This window comes from Labeo rohita, chromosome 24, assembly GCF_022985175.1.
Source record: "Labeo rohita strain BAU-BD-2019 chromosome 24, IGBB_LRoh.1.0, whole genome shotgun sequence".
Taxonomy (NCBI): Eukaryota; Metazoa; Chordata; class Actinopteri; order Cypriniformes; family Cyprinidae; genus Labeo; species Labeo rohita.
The window spans coordinates 24,171,175-24,186,079 of NC_066892.1; the positions used below are offsets into that span (position 1 = coordinate 24,171,175).

The 14,905-nt window shown below is 37.6% G+C and overlaps 1 protein-coding gene across 1 annotated transcript in view; it reads left to right on the plus strand.

Annotated features, from left to right (window-relative positions):
- The first annotated feature begins 1,307 nt into the window (after positions 1-1,307).
- The window catches only part of apbb1ip (amyloid beta (A4) precursor protein-binding, family B, member 1 interacting protein), a 30,135-nt gene continuing 16,537 nt past the window's right edge, over positions 1,308-14,905 (plus strand). Inside the window, exons 1-6 of the mRNA XM_051098246.1 lie at positions 1,308-1,526; positions 7,740-7,799; positions 8,105-8,204; positions 8,532-8,782; positions 9,593-9,670; positions 13,214-13,373. Of these exons, the coding sequence (XP_050954203.1) occupies positions 7,740-7,799; positions 8,105-8,204; positions 8,532-8,782; positions 9,593-9,670; positions 13,214-13,373 (649 nt within the window). The 5' untranslated portion in view covers positions 1,308-1,526. The remainder of the gene's footprint in view (positions 1,527-7,739; positions 7,800-8,104; positions 8,205-8,531; positions 8,783-9,592; positions 9,671-13,213; positions 13,374-14,905) is intronic.

Sequence of the window (14,905 nt, forward strand, 5' to 3'; positions counted from 1 at the left end):
TGTGAATTATTGTGATGTTTTTATTAACTGTTTGGTACGGCGGCCGAGAGAGCTCAACGCGCTGCAACTTAAGAAAACACATGCAAATAGAAAAAAACAACAACAAAAAGAAAACATCTTCATCCGTTTGACAACACAGGCGCTGCAAATCCTCTCTACGCAAACACAAATACGGAAACGCGCTGAAAATTCTCACAACACAACCAGACACACAAACGCGCTGCAAACACACAAACGCACTGCAAACACACAAACGCACTACAAATAGCACGGACCACAATGGAAATGTTTGAGGGGGACCTCAAAAAGTGACGAACCCAGCTGGGACCTGAATTTTGACCTGATTTTAACCATTAATGAAGCATTGCAGAATTTTTTCGTGAACTTTGAACGTTATATTTATTTGCATATATTTATTTATTTATATATTTATTTGAAATTAAGTTAATAACGTTTTACAGTTAAGTGTGTAATTCGTCAGATTAGATTAATAATATCCAAAAGACCAATGAATCGTATGATCAGGATGTTAAAATAAACAAAAAAACTCACCTTTTAGTTCACCGACAACACCTCTACTCTGACCAAAAGCCACTGAACAAATAATCAGGTCCCATCTGGGTTCGTCACTTTTGAGGTCCCCCTGAAACATTTCCGTTGTGGTCCATGCTATTTGCAGCACGTTTCTGTGTTTGGTTGTGTTGTGAGAATTTGCAGCGCGTTTACGTATTTGTGTTTGCATTGCAAGGATTTGCAGCACCTGTGTTGTCAAACTGATAAAGATGTTTTCTTAATTTGTTGTCGTTTTTTTCTATTTGCATGTGTTTTCTTAAGTTGCAGCGCATTGAGCTCTCTCGGCCACCGTAGTTTGGACTCTCTTCTGACGGCACCCATTCACTGCAGAAGATCCATTGGTGAGCAAGTGATGCTAAATTTCTCCAATTCTGTTTCATGAAGAAACAAACTCATATACATCTTAAATGTTCTGGGAGTGAGTACATTTTCAGTAAATTTTCATTTTGGATGAGCTATTTACCATAATTTTGTTGTTCAATCAGGCATACAATTAACTTCACAGCAAAACTGCACTAGCAGGTCCAGGTTTATAAAATGACATTGCTACATTTTATCTTGAAACGTAACACTGATGGCAAAAAGCAGATATGCGTAACAATGGGATTAAACATTAACAGATAGAAACGCTTATCAATCATTGACCAATATGTAATCTAAAGAGAAATAATAAACCAGCTCTGGCTGGCTTGTCTCGTACACAATCTCAGCTGTGCACTTGTGTGCCGCTGCTTTTCAGCATCAAATGGAATGCAAAGACAGGTTTAGACCTGAACTTCCGTGTCAGGCAGGAAATAAGTGAACTGTCAGTGACTAACATACGCGGTACAGCTCAGCACCCTGGTGCATGCGAGTTGGGTGGTGTCCACCGTTAAACAGGAAAGAGAGGCATTTTACAGAAAACGTATTTATGACCCCTTCACCTAGTCATTAAAGCTGCCAGATAAGCCAAGGTAAGTGAAGTTTTTCCTCAGACAAATCATTTTTATAGGACTAGGTTCAGTACCTGTTACGTCTGACAATAATCAAGTAACAAGATGATTTTGTAGTAATATTGTAGTGTCTCTAGTGCCTAAATCTTGTCTAATTCCATAGTTCTGTAAATCGTTTTCAGAAATTACTCATTTTAATGACTACTGATTGTTTTTATGAGAAAAAATTGTTAACATGCTAGACCAGAATGCTGTATCTGTACCTGTATGTTGTATTGATGCTGTTAGGCAGTATATTGGATTATCAATCCAGACATAAAGATGACATTTGCTTTTGACCAATATGTGGATCAAAAGATGATTTGAAATTCACTGTGGAAAATATTTCAAACTGATTTTTTTCTTCTGACTGGTTGAACTATAAATTAATTCATTATATTGTTGTGACTGGTAACTTGTTGCATTGTTTGACACAGCAAACAACAGATAACACCACACCCATATCAGTGTAATTTTTGCTATAACACAATGTCCAATAGTTCTGGACTATCCAATCTGAAGACAAATGAAGTCAACATGAAATCAAAATCGATTTATGTTCTTGAAACACATTCCTAGTTTCACTGTGCATGATTCACCAGCACATTATTCAATGTAAAAATGTTTGTCTTCACAACTTTATAACGAAATTTGATTGCATAATATTAACCAATATGTTCCACTGAAACACCCACTTTACAGAATTCTCAAAGGATAAAATTGTTGTTTTTATTGAATACGACATTTCACTTGGAAATATGTCACAGTGTGGAAGTAAACTGAGTTGGGAATGCCATTTCATGTTGACTTGTAACATTTTGTATGGAATAGACTTATGTTGTTTGGCTTGTCCTCAGCTGTCAATTATCTTTGTGACTACATGTCTCATTTGGAATAACACATGCTGTCAGTACTCGAAATGAGCAAACAACTATAATTTGTACAATGGTCCTTGAAGTAATCAAAAAATGTGTCTGCATATGCATAAGTTTCAGCCTCAAAGCATACTTTTTTTGCCTCAGGCTGTGCTTTCTTATGATAAAAAGGTTTAGTGTTTCAAGCATAACAGCTCACAGTTTAAAGTATACAAGCGCTATGACAGGAATTACAGAACGGCACACCAGTTGAACTAAAACACTGTGGCCGAGTGTTTGATGAAGAAACAAACAGGAGACTGTTTTTCTATCAGGTTACCCCAAAGTCAACAGTCCGTCTGGGTCCGTAATGACTGTTTTCCTCAGACTAAAGTAACTACTAAGGAACGATAGCATCTCAGTGATTTTAAAAAGCATTCCGGCAGCAGCATTATAGCTACTAGGCTACTCGGAGGACTGTGAAAATGAGCTGTTAAGTTATTTTTTTACATAGTCCTTTCCCAAATCGTGGAATGCTGCAAAATATATCCATTTGTAGGTTTTCTAATGTTTTACATTAACATTTAATCCTGTGGTAAATACTAACAAGGCTACAGCCTCAAAATGACATTTAAAGGTCAAAATATTTAGTCTATTTGTTTAGGAATCAACTTGCTAAGTCAAGCATCACTATTACTGTTGCATTCAAGGTAGCTATTTGAATTAACTCCAAAGTCAATTTTGGCATGTAATGTAACTTATTTTGTACTCTTCATACTAAACAGATTATGAATTATACCATAAATTGTTCAGCTTGTTGAACAGAGATGTGCTATGCTATATGTTTTTCACAAGGAACTCACAAAAAGCTAGTATGAGCTGTCCAAAGAGCACATTAATGAAATGAAACATCCATCAGCAAAATTCAAAACTTTGTTACAGTTATCCTTCAAGGTAAGACTTGATTGCAGTATAGCCAAATAACATCCTTGATATATAATTCAAAACACATGCAATTGTGAAACAGATGGAAACATTGAGCTTATTTCTTTTCCAGACCTGAAATCCTGCACAGATGCCCTTGATATGGAATATTACAGTTACCGTAATACTTAACAAAAGAGAAATATTCTTGAAGCAGAACATTTACCAGAAAATAGATCAAACAGTATATATAATGTCTGACCTTGTCACCTCAAACGTGTCAGATAACCAAACATTTGCTCTGACAAATGGTTTCGACATGACTAATGCTGAGCAATTGCATGTTTTCATTTCTTCCTGTCTTGGTACATCAAATCTACATAGCATACATCTAACAAGAGACATTTGTTAATATTTTAATGTGAATATGTACTGATAATATGATGTATATACTTGTCGGTTGTTAGGAGAAAGACATGTATAAGAAGCACGGCGTTGTGATAGTTGCATAGAGATAGTGAGTGTCATCTGTTTCCTGTTGGAAACTTTGATGCTTTCAACATCTTGTGAGGGGAAGTTGCTGTAACCACTTCCCCATGTGTAGCAGCGCACAAACAGCCCTCTGATTGGCTGCACGGCAGTGCTTCATTTAAACAAGAGGATGCAGCATTGTTCTCCTCACAGGTGCTGGTGGTACAGACTTCGTCAGTTTAGTTAGTTTAGACATAGCATTAATTAAAGAACTCGTCTTTGTTGGAGTATTGCTCATATGAATGAAGAAATGCCTGTGCTGTATTGTTGTGTTCAAGTAAAATCCAGAGAATACATTAAAATGTCATTTTTAATATAAAACATAAAAGTAGATCAAATAAACATTGTTTATTGAGATCATGAGGTCCCAAGGACCAAATCTTTATGATATTCTGGTCCTAATATGGCTTGAATCCCTCATTCAATCTAAGCCTATGAGATTTGCTCATTTTGTCATTCACCAGGAGTAAAACATTTGTCTTCTCAGTTAGTAAAGTAACGTTTCTTCTTAACAAGCCACAAGAATCATTTGTTTCTGTGGCACAAAACATGCAACGGGGTAGACGTCTATGTTTAAAAAGTGATAACGTGCATTAATTCAAAGCAGTTGCACAAATGAATTGCTGAATGTGGGAGAATAAGAGGGAAGTAGGGCTGATTTGGGTATTTTGGACCAAGATTAACAGATATTCTTTGTCTTATTATCTGAACTGCAGGTAGCTAGATTAATATAGCAAAGGTAACAGATATTTATTTACACTACCTCATGTATTTTAACTATGAGAAAAAGTTCTAGAACATGAACTGGTTTTCTGTTGTAGATGCATTTCCAGCATCTACAATAGAATGAGACAGAGAATGATTTCTTGGCAAATAAATTTCCATGTAATTCATGCTTTCTGTAATATTTTACACTCATGCAGTACTGAGCATTCGTGGGCAGGATTCTGCATGTCTTGGCAAAGAATGAGTTATGCAAGCCATGCTTTTATCTCTAGCCTCTGGATGGATATTGTGCAATGTTTAGCTTTGGGTTATGTCTCTTTTTTTTTTCTTTTTACGTGTGCACAGGTACTCTGCTCTGTGTTACCAATCACAAACACAAGTTGCTGTAATCAACAATGGCACCATCCGATTGACCAATTCTGCACAGCAGTTACAAAACTACTTTATGCAGATGACAACAGTGGGAAAAAAACATTTTTCACTGATTAGATCTTAGCTTTTTTCATTAAGTAGTATGTTTTCTTCTCCATTTCTGTTTGGGTTCCTTGCCATTGTTGCCTTTGGCATGCTTATTTGGGGTTTAAAAGAGGGATAGTTCACCCAAAAATTTAATTTCCCCATGATTTGCTCACCCTCAAGCCATCCTAGGTGTATATGACTTTCTTCTTTCAGACAAATGCAATCGGAGTTACAGTTGAGGTCAAAAGTTTGCATCCCCCTTTCAGAATCATTAAAAATATTAATTATTTTACGTAAGAGGGATCAGAGAGACGAGAAAAAAATTGTTTACATACGCTACAGTACATTACAGAAGGTTACATTAAGAAACCCTTACTGATGCTCTAGAAGGAAACACGATTCATTAAAAGCAATGCCACTAGATGGCAAGCCTGCAACCATTAGCCGAGAAAGCGTAACAGCTAAAGCTAGCGCTTCCTGTTCTGACAATTTTTGCTACCCTGTCAGATTTTGCTACCTCCCATTAAAACAGATGGTAGCATAATTCGACAGCGAAAAATGCTACCTATCAGATTTTGCTTCCAGCATGATATTAATATTGTGTGAGGCTTTATTAACGTGTACACCTACCCCAACCCTAAACATAACATTACAGTATGAAAAACACAGTGCTGGTAGCACAATCTGACAGGTAGCATTATTTGTTAAAACACCGGTCTGGCGGTACCTGGGAAAGGAGACCATAGGCCATTTTTTTGAATGGATGTCAATGGAGGAGAGGCTTTACTACGCTGAATAAACTGCTTTTTGGAGGAAACGGCTTATCATTTAATAAATCGACAGCCTATCTGCTAATCTTCATCATGTTTTACACTAAACAATACTTTTGGATTTAACTATTTTTAGAGTTTACCACGAACAAAATGCTGTTTTATAAGAGAAGTCGCTGACTTTATGCGACAGGTGCTTTATGCTTACGGCGCTTCTCATTCATTCCTATGGTATCCGTAAATGGCGATTGAGTGTCGCACAACTCTGACCTGAAGTTCAGTGATCTCTGTTAAGAGCTGGGGGGTGAAAACTTTTAGAATTTGAAGATCATGGTAAATGTAACTTATTCTGTCTTCTGGGAAACCTGTAAGTATCTTCTGTAGGCTCTGAAGGGCAGTACTAAATGAAAAAATATGATTTTTAGGCAAAATAAGAAAAATGTGCACATCTCTACTCTGTTCAAAAGTTTTCACCCCCTGGCTCTTAATGCATGTTTTTTCCTTCTGGAGCATCAATGAGTGTTTGAACCTTCTGTTATAGTTGCATATGAGGCCCTCAGTTGTCCTCAGTGTAAAAAGATGGATCTCAAAAGCATACAGTCATTGTTGGAAAGGGTTCAAATACACAAAAATGCTGAAAAACCAAAGAATTTGTGGGACCTGAAGGATTTTTCTGAAGAACAGCAGGCAGTTTAACTGTTAAGGACAAACAAGGGACTCTCACTAGAATAGGGACTCTCACTAGGGACTCTCACAACTATCACTAAAAAAACACACAGCTGTGGATCATTTAGGTAACAACACAGTATTAAGAGTCAAGGGGATTTTGAACCGGGTCATTTTTATAAATTCAACTATTATTCAACTATTATTACAAATTTAACTATTATTTTATTCAGGTCAGTACTAAATAAACAATAACGTGCATTTTGTATGATCCCTCTTATTTGGTAAAATAATATTTTTAATGATTCTGAAAGGGGGATGCAAATTTTTAACCTCAACTATATATTAGCAGAGGCTAGAGATCATGGTTTATAAAGTTCAAAATATGGATATTTTTCTTACAAAAACGCATCGATTCACTTTAGTAGGCCTTTATTAAACCCCTGGACTTTTTTTTAGTATACCTCTGATTGTATTCGTATGAAAGAAGAAAGTCATACACACTTGGATGTCATGAGGGTGAGTAAATCATGGGGTAATTTTCATTTTCGGATGAGCTATCAATTTTTAATAAATTGCCAGGATGTTTGCATGCATGAGTGCTCAGTGATGCTTTATGTGTATCACACTACAGCCTTATGAGACACATTGGTTTAACACAGGGAGGAGATGATAAAAATGACAGTTTATTCTAAATTTATCAGAGGGTCATGATAAATATGTCACATGCCATTAGTTTAAGAGCCCTGGTTTAGGACAATAAGTACAACTGGCCAGTCTTAATCGCAAAATAAACAGACAGTGTGATCAGGACCGTAGCATAAAGTTGAGGATGACCCTGTTCACTGCAAAGGTTGCAAAAGTTTACAAAGATACACATTACAATTAACAGTGTCCATCAGCTTATTCTACCACTTTTTTTAACATGTAACATCACCTTAAATTAAAGTTACCAAACACTTGACCTCTCAGTGTTATGACTGACCAAACATACCTGACTGAAATAACATACCTTGGAACGTGGTGACTGACCAATCAGAAATAAGTAGTCTGTGTAGCTGTGTAATAATAATAAATAATACATTTAATAATGTAATACATTTTACATTTAATAATCACAATACATTTGTTAAAATGTTCATACTTGATGTTCTGTGTTCGTTTCTGTGCTCCACTCACATTTTTTTGCAGTGCTTTTCACAATTCTATTGCATGGCTTGTTCTAAATATGTTAAATTCTCATCTGTCAACAATTCTTGTTGTAGATGGATGACATTGATGCCATGTTCAGCGACATGCTGCAGGAGATGGATCTCCTGTCGCAGGTATGTTTCCTGTGGATGTGCTTTATATTGTCAAGAGGAAAAACATGGCTAATCACTGCAATGTATGCCTTTATGTGCTTTTAAGTTTTAAAAAAGCGTATGAATTAGTAATGTTATAAGTCAGCTGTAAACAGTATAAGCACAAAATATGAAACAAAAGCAGGAAGCACACATTTTAAGACTAATATACATGTCACATCCACATGTTAATCAAATGATAGTTCCTTTGCTGTTAATTCTGTAGTTAAAAAATCGCTTCCATATTTGTCTTTCATATGACTTGTTCCTCATTTGTCTTTGCACAGAGTTTGGAAGCAGAAACAGATTCTGCACCTTTGCCTATACCTCCCTCTGCTCCTGACCCTCTGGAAATGAACTTCTCCATTGGTTTTACAGATCTGAATGGTAAAAAACCATATTTCAGCCAAATATTTTTCACTAGTGTCTGCTTCCTTACCAAGTTATTTCACCTAAAAGACTCTATTCATCAAGTGTTTCTTTTTGAAGGAAATTAGTGATTAATTAACCATAAAATTGCTTTAAATTATGTCCGAGGGCGGCCCAAAGATGCACAGACAGGGCTTTTTGAAGTGAAGAATGTTTCTCTACAATATGTCTGCAATCAAAGGCTGAATAGCACACTTACATATGTTGCAATATCTTGTTTCCCCCCCCACATATCACGTGTTGATTTCATAGGTTGTCTTTTCAACAATATGTGTTCTTCTACAGAATCCCTGCATGGTCTGGAAGACAATGACTTGGATGCCTTGATGGCTGACCTGGTGGCAGATATCAGTGCCACGGAGGAAAAGTTTGCCACTGAAAGAGATACGTTTAAAGGGTCAGCTCCAGTTGCCCCAATACCCTCACAGCCTCAGAGTAATTTTAGCCTCTCAGCGTCAACTGACACCTCTAGACCAGCAACTTCCTCCAACGCCATTGTAGCTCCGCTTCCACCACCCGCCTCCAAGCCATCAAAAGTAAGTATCATTCAGAATGGTCCGCACACCCACAGGCCTCATGTGGTTAACACGTCCTTAGCTGAAAGTTACAGGGTTTTTTTTAACACAACCAGGCCAAACAACAGATGTGAGCGGATATAATGGAATTAAAGTGCAGCCAACATTGTAAAACTGCAATAATTTTATGAAGTATGAACCTTATGAATGTCTACAATATCCATTTCTACTCAGACTGTAAAAAAACCTAAGCATAAAATGCAATTATCCTCATGATTGCAGTGTTAGTTCAGCCGGATATTCATTGAATGTTATTTTATGTCTAGCCCAGTGCTTGGCGGATTGTACAACAGGAGATATCCAGATGGTTTTATTATGTAGATCAGCTCCATTTCAAAACCTTAAGTGAGATGCCTACCTAGCAAGCACTTTAAAGTATTACAGATGTGCTTCCAGTGTGAAGGATCTTCAACAAGTTAGGCATTGCAATGCATACACCTTTCTTTGGATCCCAGAATGTTAAATCTATTGGAGTCAACACACTTTGTACACTGCAGAGCTGCTGCCTATGTGGAGCGTTCAAAATCAGCCACATGAGGTTCTATTTCAGTTAAGACTCTCAAACCTCAGACTGCAAAACCAGACTGTCTTACTTCTGTCATTTTTAGATTTAATCTGCGGAGAGTCAAAGTGTACCTTGCATTTCCCATATGTAAAACCCTGTAACGTCACACTGACCCCATGAAACCACAGTTAAGTTCAGATAACTCCAAAAGTGACTGATATATACTGTTTTGTCTGTTAGGTAATGATAATTTTGTATCCCCTCAGGAAGAACTAGAGGAACAGATCAAAGCAGATAAAATCAAGCTCGCTTTGGAGAAGCTAAAGGAGGCCAAAGTGAAAAAGGTGAGAGATACAGTTGTTTTAATAATTTTTCCATCTTGAATGATGTCAAGAATATTATTCATTGCAGTCAGACACTGCTCATGATGATTAATGCTGGCTCTGGCTATTTTGAAACAGCTGGAGACATTCATAAATCTATTTATCAAGAAATGGAGTCATTTGACTGCAAAAATTTACATGTTTTTCATGGCATCATTCAATGCTATGGGGTAGAAAATGCTGACTGCATTAAGTGATCTGGAAGAGAGGACATCCACAACACTGATCCATTTCTAAAAGAGCAATAACATCAGTCAGATCAGGTCATTCTGAAGCATGCCTGCACCCTTCTACACACTCAGACACATTCCCTCTCATGGAAGCTCAAGGAGGCCTTATGTAAGGACATCCCTTAAGAGATATCACAAACAATATCTGTTTAATCTAATTTTTCCCCCCTTAGACATCAGTAAGAATAAATAGAGAAACTGGAGATTTGCACCAATGCATTAAAAATGACTGTCAGTATTTATTAGAGACACACAGTGTAAAATTGGCAAAAGACAAGGCATACTGTTTTTTTTTGTTTGTTTGTTTTTTTTGGCTTTTGACCTTATTGCATATGCATATGCATTTACTGGAGTTTCCCTTTCAGATGCCAAATTTAAATAAACCATGCAACTTTTCTTAATTTTCGGTAGTCAATTTACTGGTATTAGTACTATTATTTAATCTCCCAAAAAAGCATGTCTTAATCAATTTGTGCTTAATATGGCATTGCTTTTGGTAGATAGCACTGGTCCTTATGAAAGTTAGCTGGCTGCATCTGTGTTTTTAGTTGGCCCATTGTCAGTAGATGCTTGGACTCAGGTCTTTTTAGGCCTCTCTCTTGACTCAGACTCTTTCAGGTCTCTGTCTTGATTTGGACTCAGCACATTTCAAGTTTCTATTTTGACTTGGACTCCTTTAGGTCCCAGTCTTGGATTGGTCTTTTGGCCTTGGTCTTACCCTTCTTCAGACTGTACCACCTTCAGGTCTTGATTGGACTCAACACTTTTCAGGTCTCTATTTTGACTTGGACCCAACTTCCTTTAGGTCTCTGTCTTGAATTGGTCTTTAGGTCTAGGTTATTATTTTCAGGCCTCTGTCTTGACTTTGACCCAACACTTTTCAATTCTTGGTCTTGACTCAACTCTTCTCAGGTCTCTCTCTTTACTCAGATTCAACCATCTTCATGTCTCTGTCTTCACTCAGACTCAAAACCTTTCAGGTCTCTGTCATGGCTCAGACTGTTCCATCTTCAGGTCTCAGTGTTGATTTGGACTCGACACACTTCATGTCTCTGTCTTGGATTTCGCACTTTTCAGGTTTCTATTTTGACTTGGACCAAAACTCTTTTAGGTCTCTGTCTTAACATGGACTCAACACTTTTCAAGTCTTGGTCTTGACTATGATTCCCTGAAGAGACCCTCTTCAGGTTTCTCTCTTTACTCAGATTCAACCATCTTCATTTCTTTGTCTTCACTCGGACTCAAAATCTTTCAGGTCTCTGTCATGACTCAGACTGTACGATCTTTAAGTCTCAGTCTTGATTTGGACTCAATAGTTTTCAGGTCTCTATTTTGACTTGGACCTAACCTCCTTTAGGTCTCTCTCTTGACTTGGATTCAACATTTCTCAAGTCTTGGTCTTGACTTCAGACTCAACCTTTTACAGGTCTCGGTCTTGACACTGATTCAACCCTTTTCAGGTTTCTCTCTTCACTCAGATTCAGCCATCTTCATGTCTTTGACTTCACTCGGTCTTAAACCTTTCAAGTCTCTGTATGACTAAGACTGTACGATCTTCAGGTCTCAGTCTTGATTTGGACTCAACATTTTTCAGGTATCTGTCTTGACTTGGAATCAACACTTTTCAGGTCTCTATTTTGACTTGAACTCAACCTCCTTTTAGTCTCTGTCTTAAATTGGTCTTCAGGTCTTGGTCTTGTCTAGGACTCAGTTCTTTTCAGGCCTCTGTCTTGACTTGGATTCAATACTTTTCAAGTCTTGGTCTTGACTCTGACTCAGCCTTTTCCAGGTCTCTATCTCGACACTGACTCAACCCTCTTCAGGTCTCTCTCTTTACTCAGATTCAACATCTTCATGTCTCTGTCTTTACTCAGACTCAAAACCTTTCAGGTCTCTCAGTCTTGATTTGGACTCGACACTTTTCAGGTCTCTGTCTTGACTTGGACCCAACCTCGTTAAGGTCTCTGTCTTGATATGGACTCAACACTTTTCAAGTCTTTGACTTGACTCAGACCCAACCTGAAACGTCTCTGTCTTGAACTGGTCTTCAGGTCTTGCTCTTGACTAGGACTTAATTCTTTTCAGGCCTCTGTCTAGATTTGGATTTACTTTTTAACACTTTTTAAGTCTTGGTCTTGACTCTGACTCAACCTTTTTCAGGTCTCTGTCTTAACTCAGACTCAACCTTTTTCAGGTCTCGGTCTTGACTCAGATTTAACCCTCTTCAGGCCTCTTTCTTGACTTGGACTTGCTCCTTATTTAGTGACTCAGATTCAAACTGCATAGGTCTTGACCTGGACTCAAATTAACTGGTCTCGACTACACAACTGTCCAAATTATTGTGTCCAAATTAAATGTATAGATCCATGATGTCAACTATTGCATAGTCTATGTGTATTTTTGTGTCTCAAAAAGAATGTTAAAAGAAAAATCTTAGACAAAGTACCATGAAGACTAAATAGTCTCTTGGGCAATAAAAGAGCAAGCTTTGAGCAATAATTGTCTGCAATAATAAGTGTGTCTCAGCTCAGACTGGAGAAGGGATTAACATTCTGATTTCTAATTAGTCTGGTTATATGTTACATACCCACGCTGACTATATCCCTTTAATGTCACCACTGAGTGATGTAAAGTTGGTTACTTAAAGTGGTTTACCCAGAGTGTATAGTATATGTTGTAACAGTGATTGCCGCAAGAAACAGATTTAAAGCTGCAACTACAACTGAATTATTTGGTCCGTACAAACAACAACTACAATCAAAATAAAACTAGATTAGCTAGACTTTTAACATGGTTGTTTAATATTCAAAGACATTGCTATGCAGTTCACATGCCATTGCAGACCCCTTAAATGTACTGTCATTTAACTTTCCCATCTGTTTCACAGAAAATGTATCCATCTATAAGACCATTTATATCTTTTGTCATCCATGCATAGACACCGTTGAAAAGACCAGCCTAGCTTGTCACCAGCATGGGCTTATGCTGGTGTTCCCACCAGGCTCCTTAAACTGTTTTGACCAGAAGTTCCACTTTGACCCACTTTGCTGAATATTCTTGCCATGTATTGCTCACTTTAAACTGGATGAAACCATCTGACCAACGTGTAAAACATCAAAACAGTTTGTTTTGTTTTACAGTGTTTTTAGGCAAGCAAAGATTTTGTTGCACAGATGTCAATAAACTATGCCGTAATTCCATGAAAAGCAGATGCAAATTACCACAAAAATTGTTAACTGAGTTTAACTTTTTTATTTATGGTCCGTTGTGATAGCTGGTTGTGAAAGTGGAGATTATGGATGGCAGCTCAAAGACTCTGATGGTGGATGAGAGACAAACAGTCAGAGATGTGATAGACAACCTGTTTGAGAAGACCCACTGTGACTGCAATGTGGACTGGTGTGTGTGTGAGACCAACCCTGACTTACAGACTGGTGAGTACCATCCATGTACACACACACCTGCATGTCCATTCAGTTGTCATCAGCTTTATAGGGTTGGATTTTGCGAAGATGATGAAGTGTGTTTTCACTGGCGTGCTGACAGTCAGCTCCAGTGAACTCACAGTATGCCGCTGACGTACCGCTGTACACATCTATTCTCATACACCAAGCGACAGGTGGGTTTCATTTACTGCCCCAGACGCCGTCACTCAACTTCGCTATCATGAGGAAATACGGTCCTTATGATCGAAATCCCCAATTTCTCTTTCTCCATCTGCTGTGAGGCTTCATCTACAGCTATTACCGTATGTTTGCTTTCTGGCTGCCAAATTTTAGATGAATAGACTGGATTTATTTTGTGTTATTCAATTTCTTCTCATCCCCAGAGAAAAGGAAGTGCACTTAATTGTATTGAAAGTGCACCTGTGGTGTACTTCAAACCTAAAAATATATTTAAAAACAAAAATGGCACTTGCAGATAATATATTGACAAAAAAAAAAATGGCACTGAAGTGCACTTAAAAGTTCATGACTGTTTCTTAGCACACTTTCAAAGTTACAAAAGTTAAGGAACATAGTCATTAAAGTTTACTGTCTATTATTTGCAAGTACAGTTGTATTACAGTACTATTTTACAGTTGTATTTTTTAATACAATACAAGGACAAAGAACACATGGAATGGTGGAAACCAAATGTTATAGTTTAGCAGATGGCACGGACCTCTTTGTTGTCAAAAGTATTTGTTCCTCATGTTGCCTTCTATTGGCTTCTCTCACTGAAAAACTTACTGTCAGTCCAATGTAGGCAAAAGACTGCAAGATAACTCACCAAGGTTAGAAACAGAGTCAAAGTTTAACTGTATTAAAGATCTTTGTTACACCCCGGCTAATTTTAGAGAAGCATCATTCTCGCATGATGATGTTTCCTACTGTGAATGAGTTATAATCATGAGGGGAAAAGTCTGATGAGGGAACATCTAAACAGCTCTGACACACCAACATTGTATATTCGCATACATATACAGTTCTTCACTCCCGTCTATTACTTGCTCTCATCGAGTTGAGGGACACAGGAAATCACACATATGCTCAGGGAAAATAGCTTCCATGTACTGCCTGTGAAGCAGACTCACACCATGGGTTTTATGCCAGTAACCACACCAAACATCAGACCACCCATATTTCTTCATTCCAGTTTTTAATCAGTATTATGTGGTCTTTAACTGAGAATCTGAGAGGTTGCAGACAGTGCAGTACATGTAAGACCACAATGTCTGGGTTGGCACTAATGCAGTGGGAGGGGCACACAGTAAAAATTCAGCATTTGGTTAAGTTTATGGTAATCATTTTGGTAACACTTTGGAATAGGGAACACATTTTCACTATTAACTAACAGTTTTCCCTCAATAAACTCCTAATTTGCTACTTACTTGAGAGTAAGTAAAGTAGTTGTTTGTAATAGTTATGTTTAGACATTGAGTAGGGTTAGGGGATCAAGAATATGTTTATGCAGGCATTAGTAT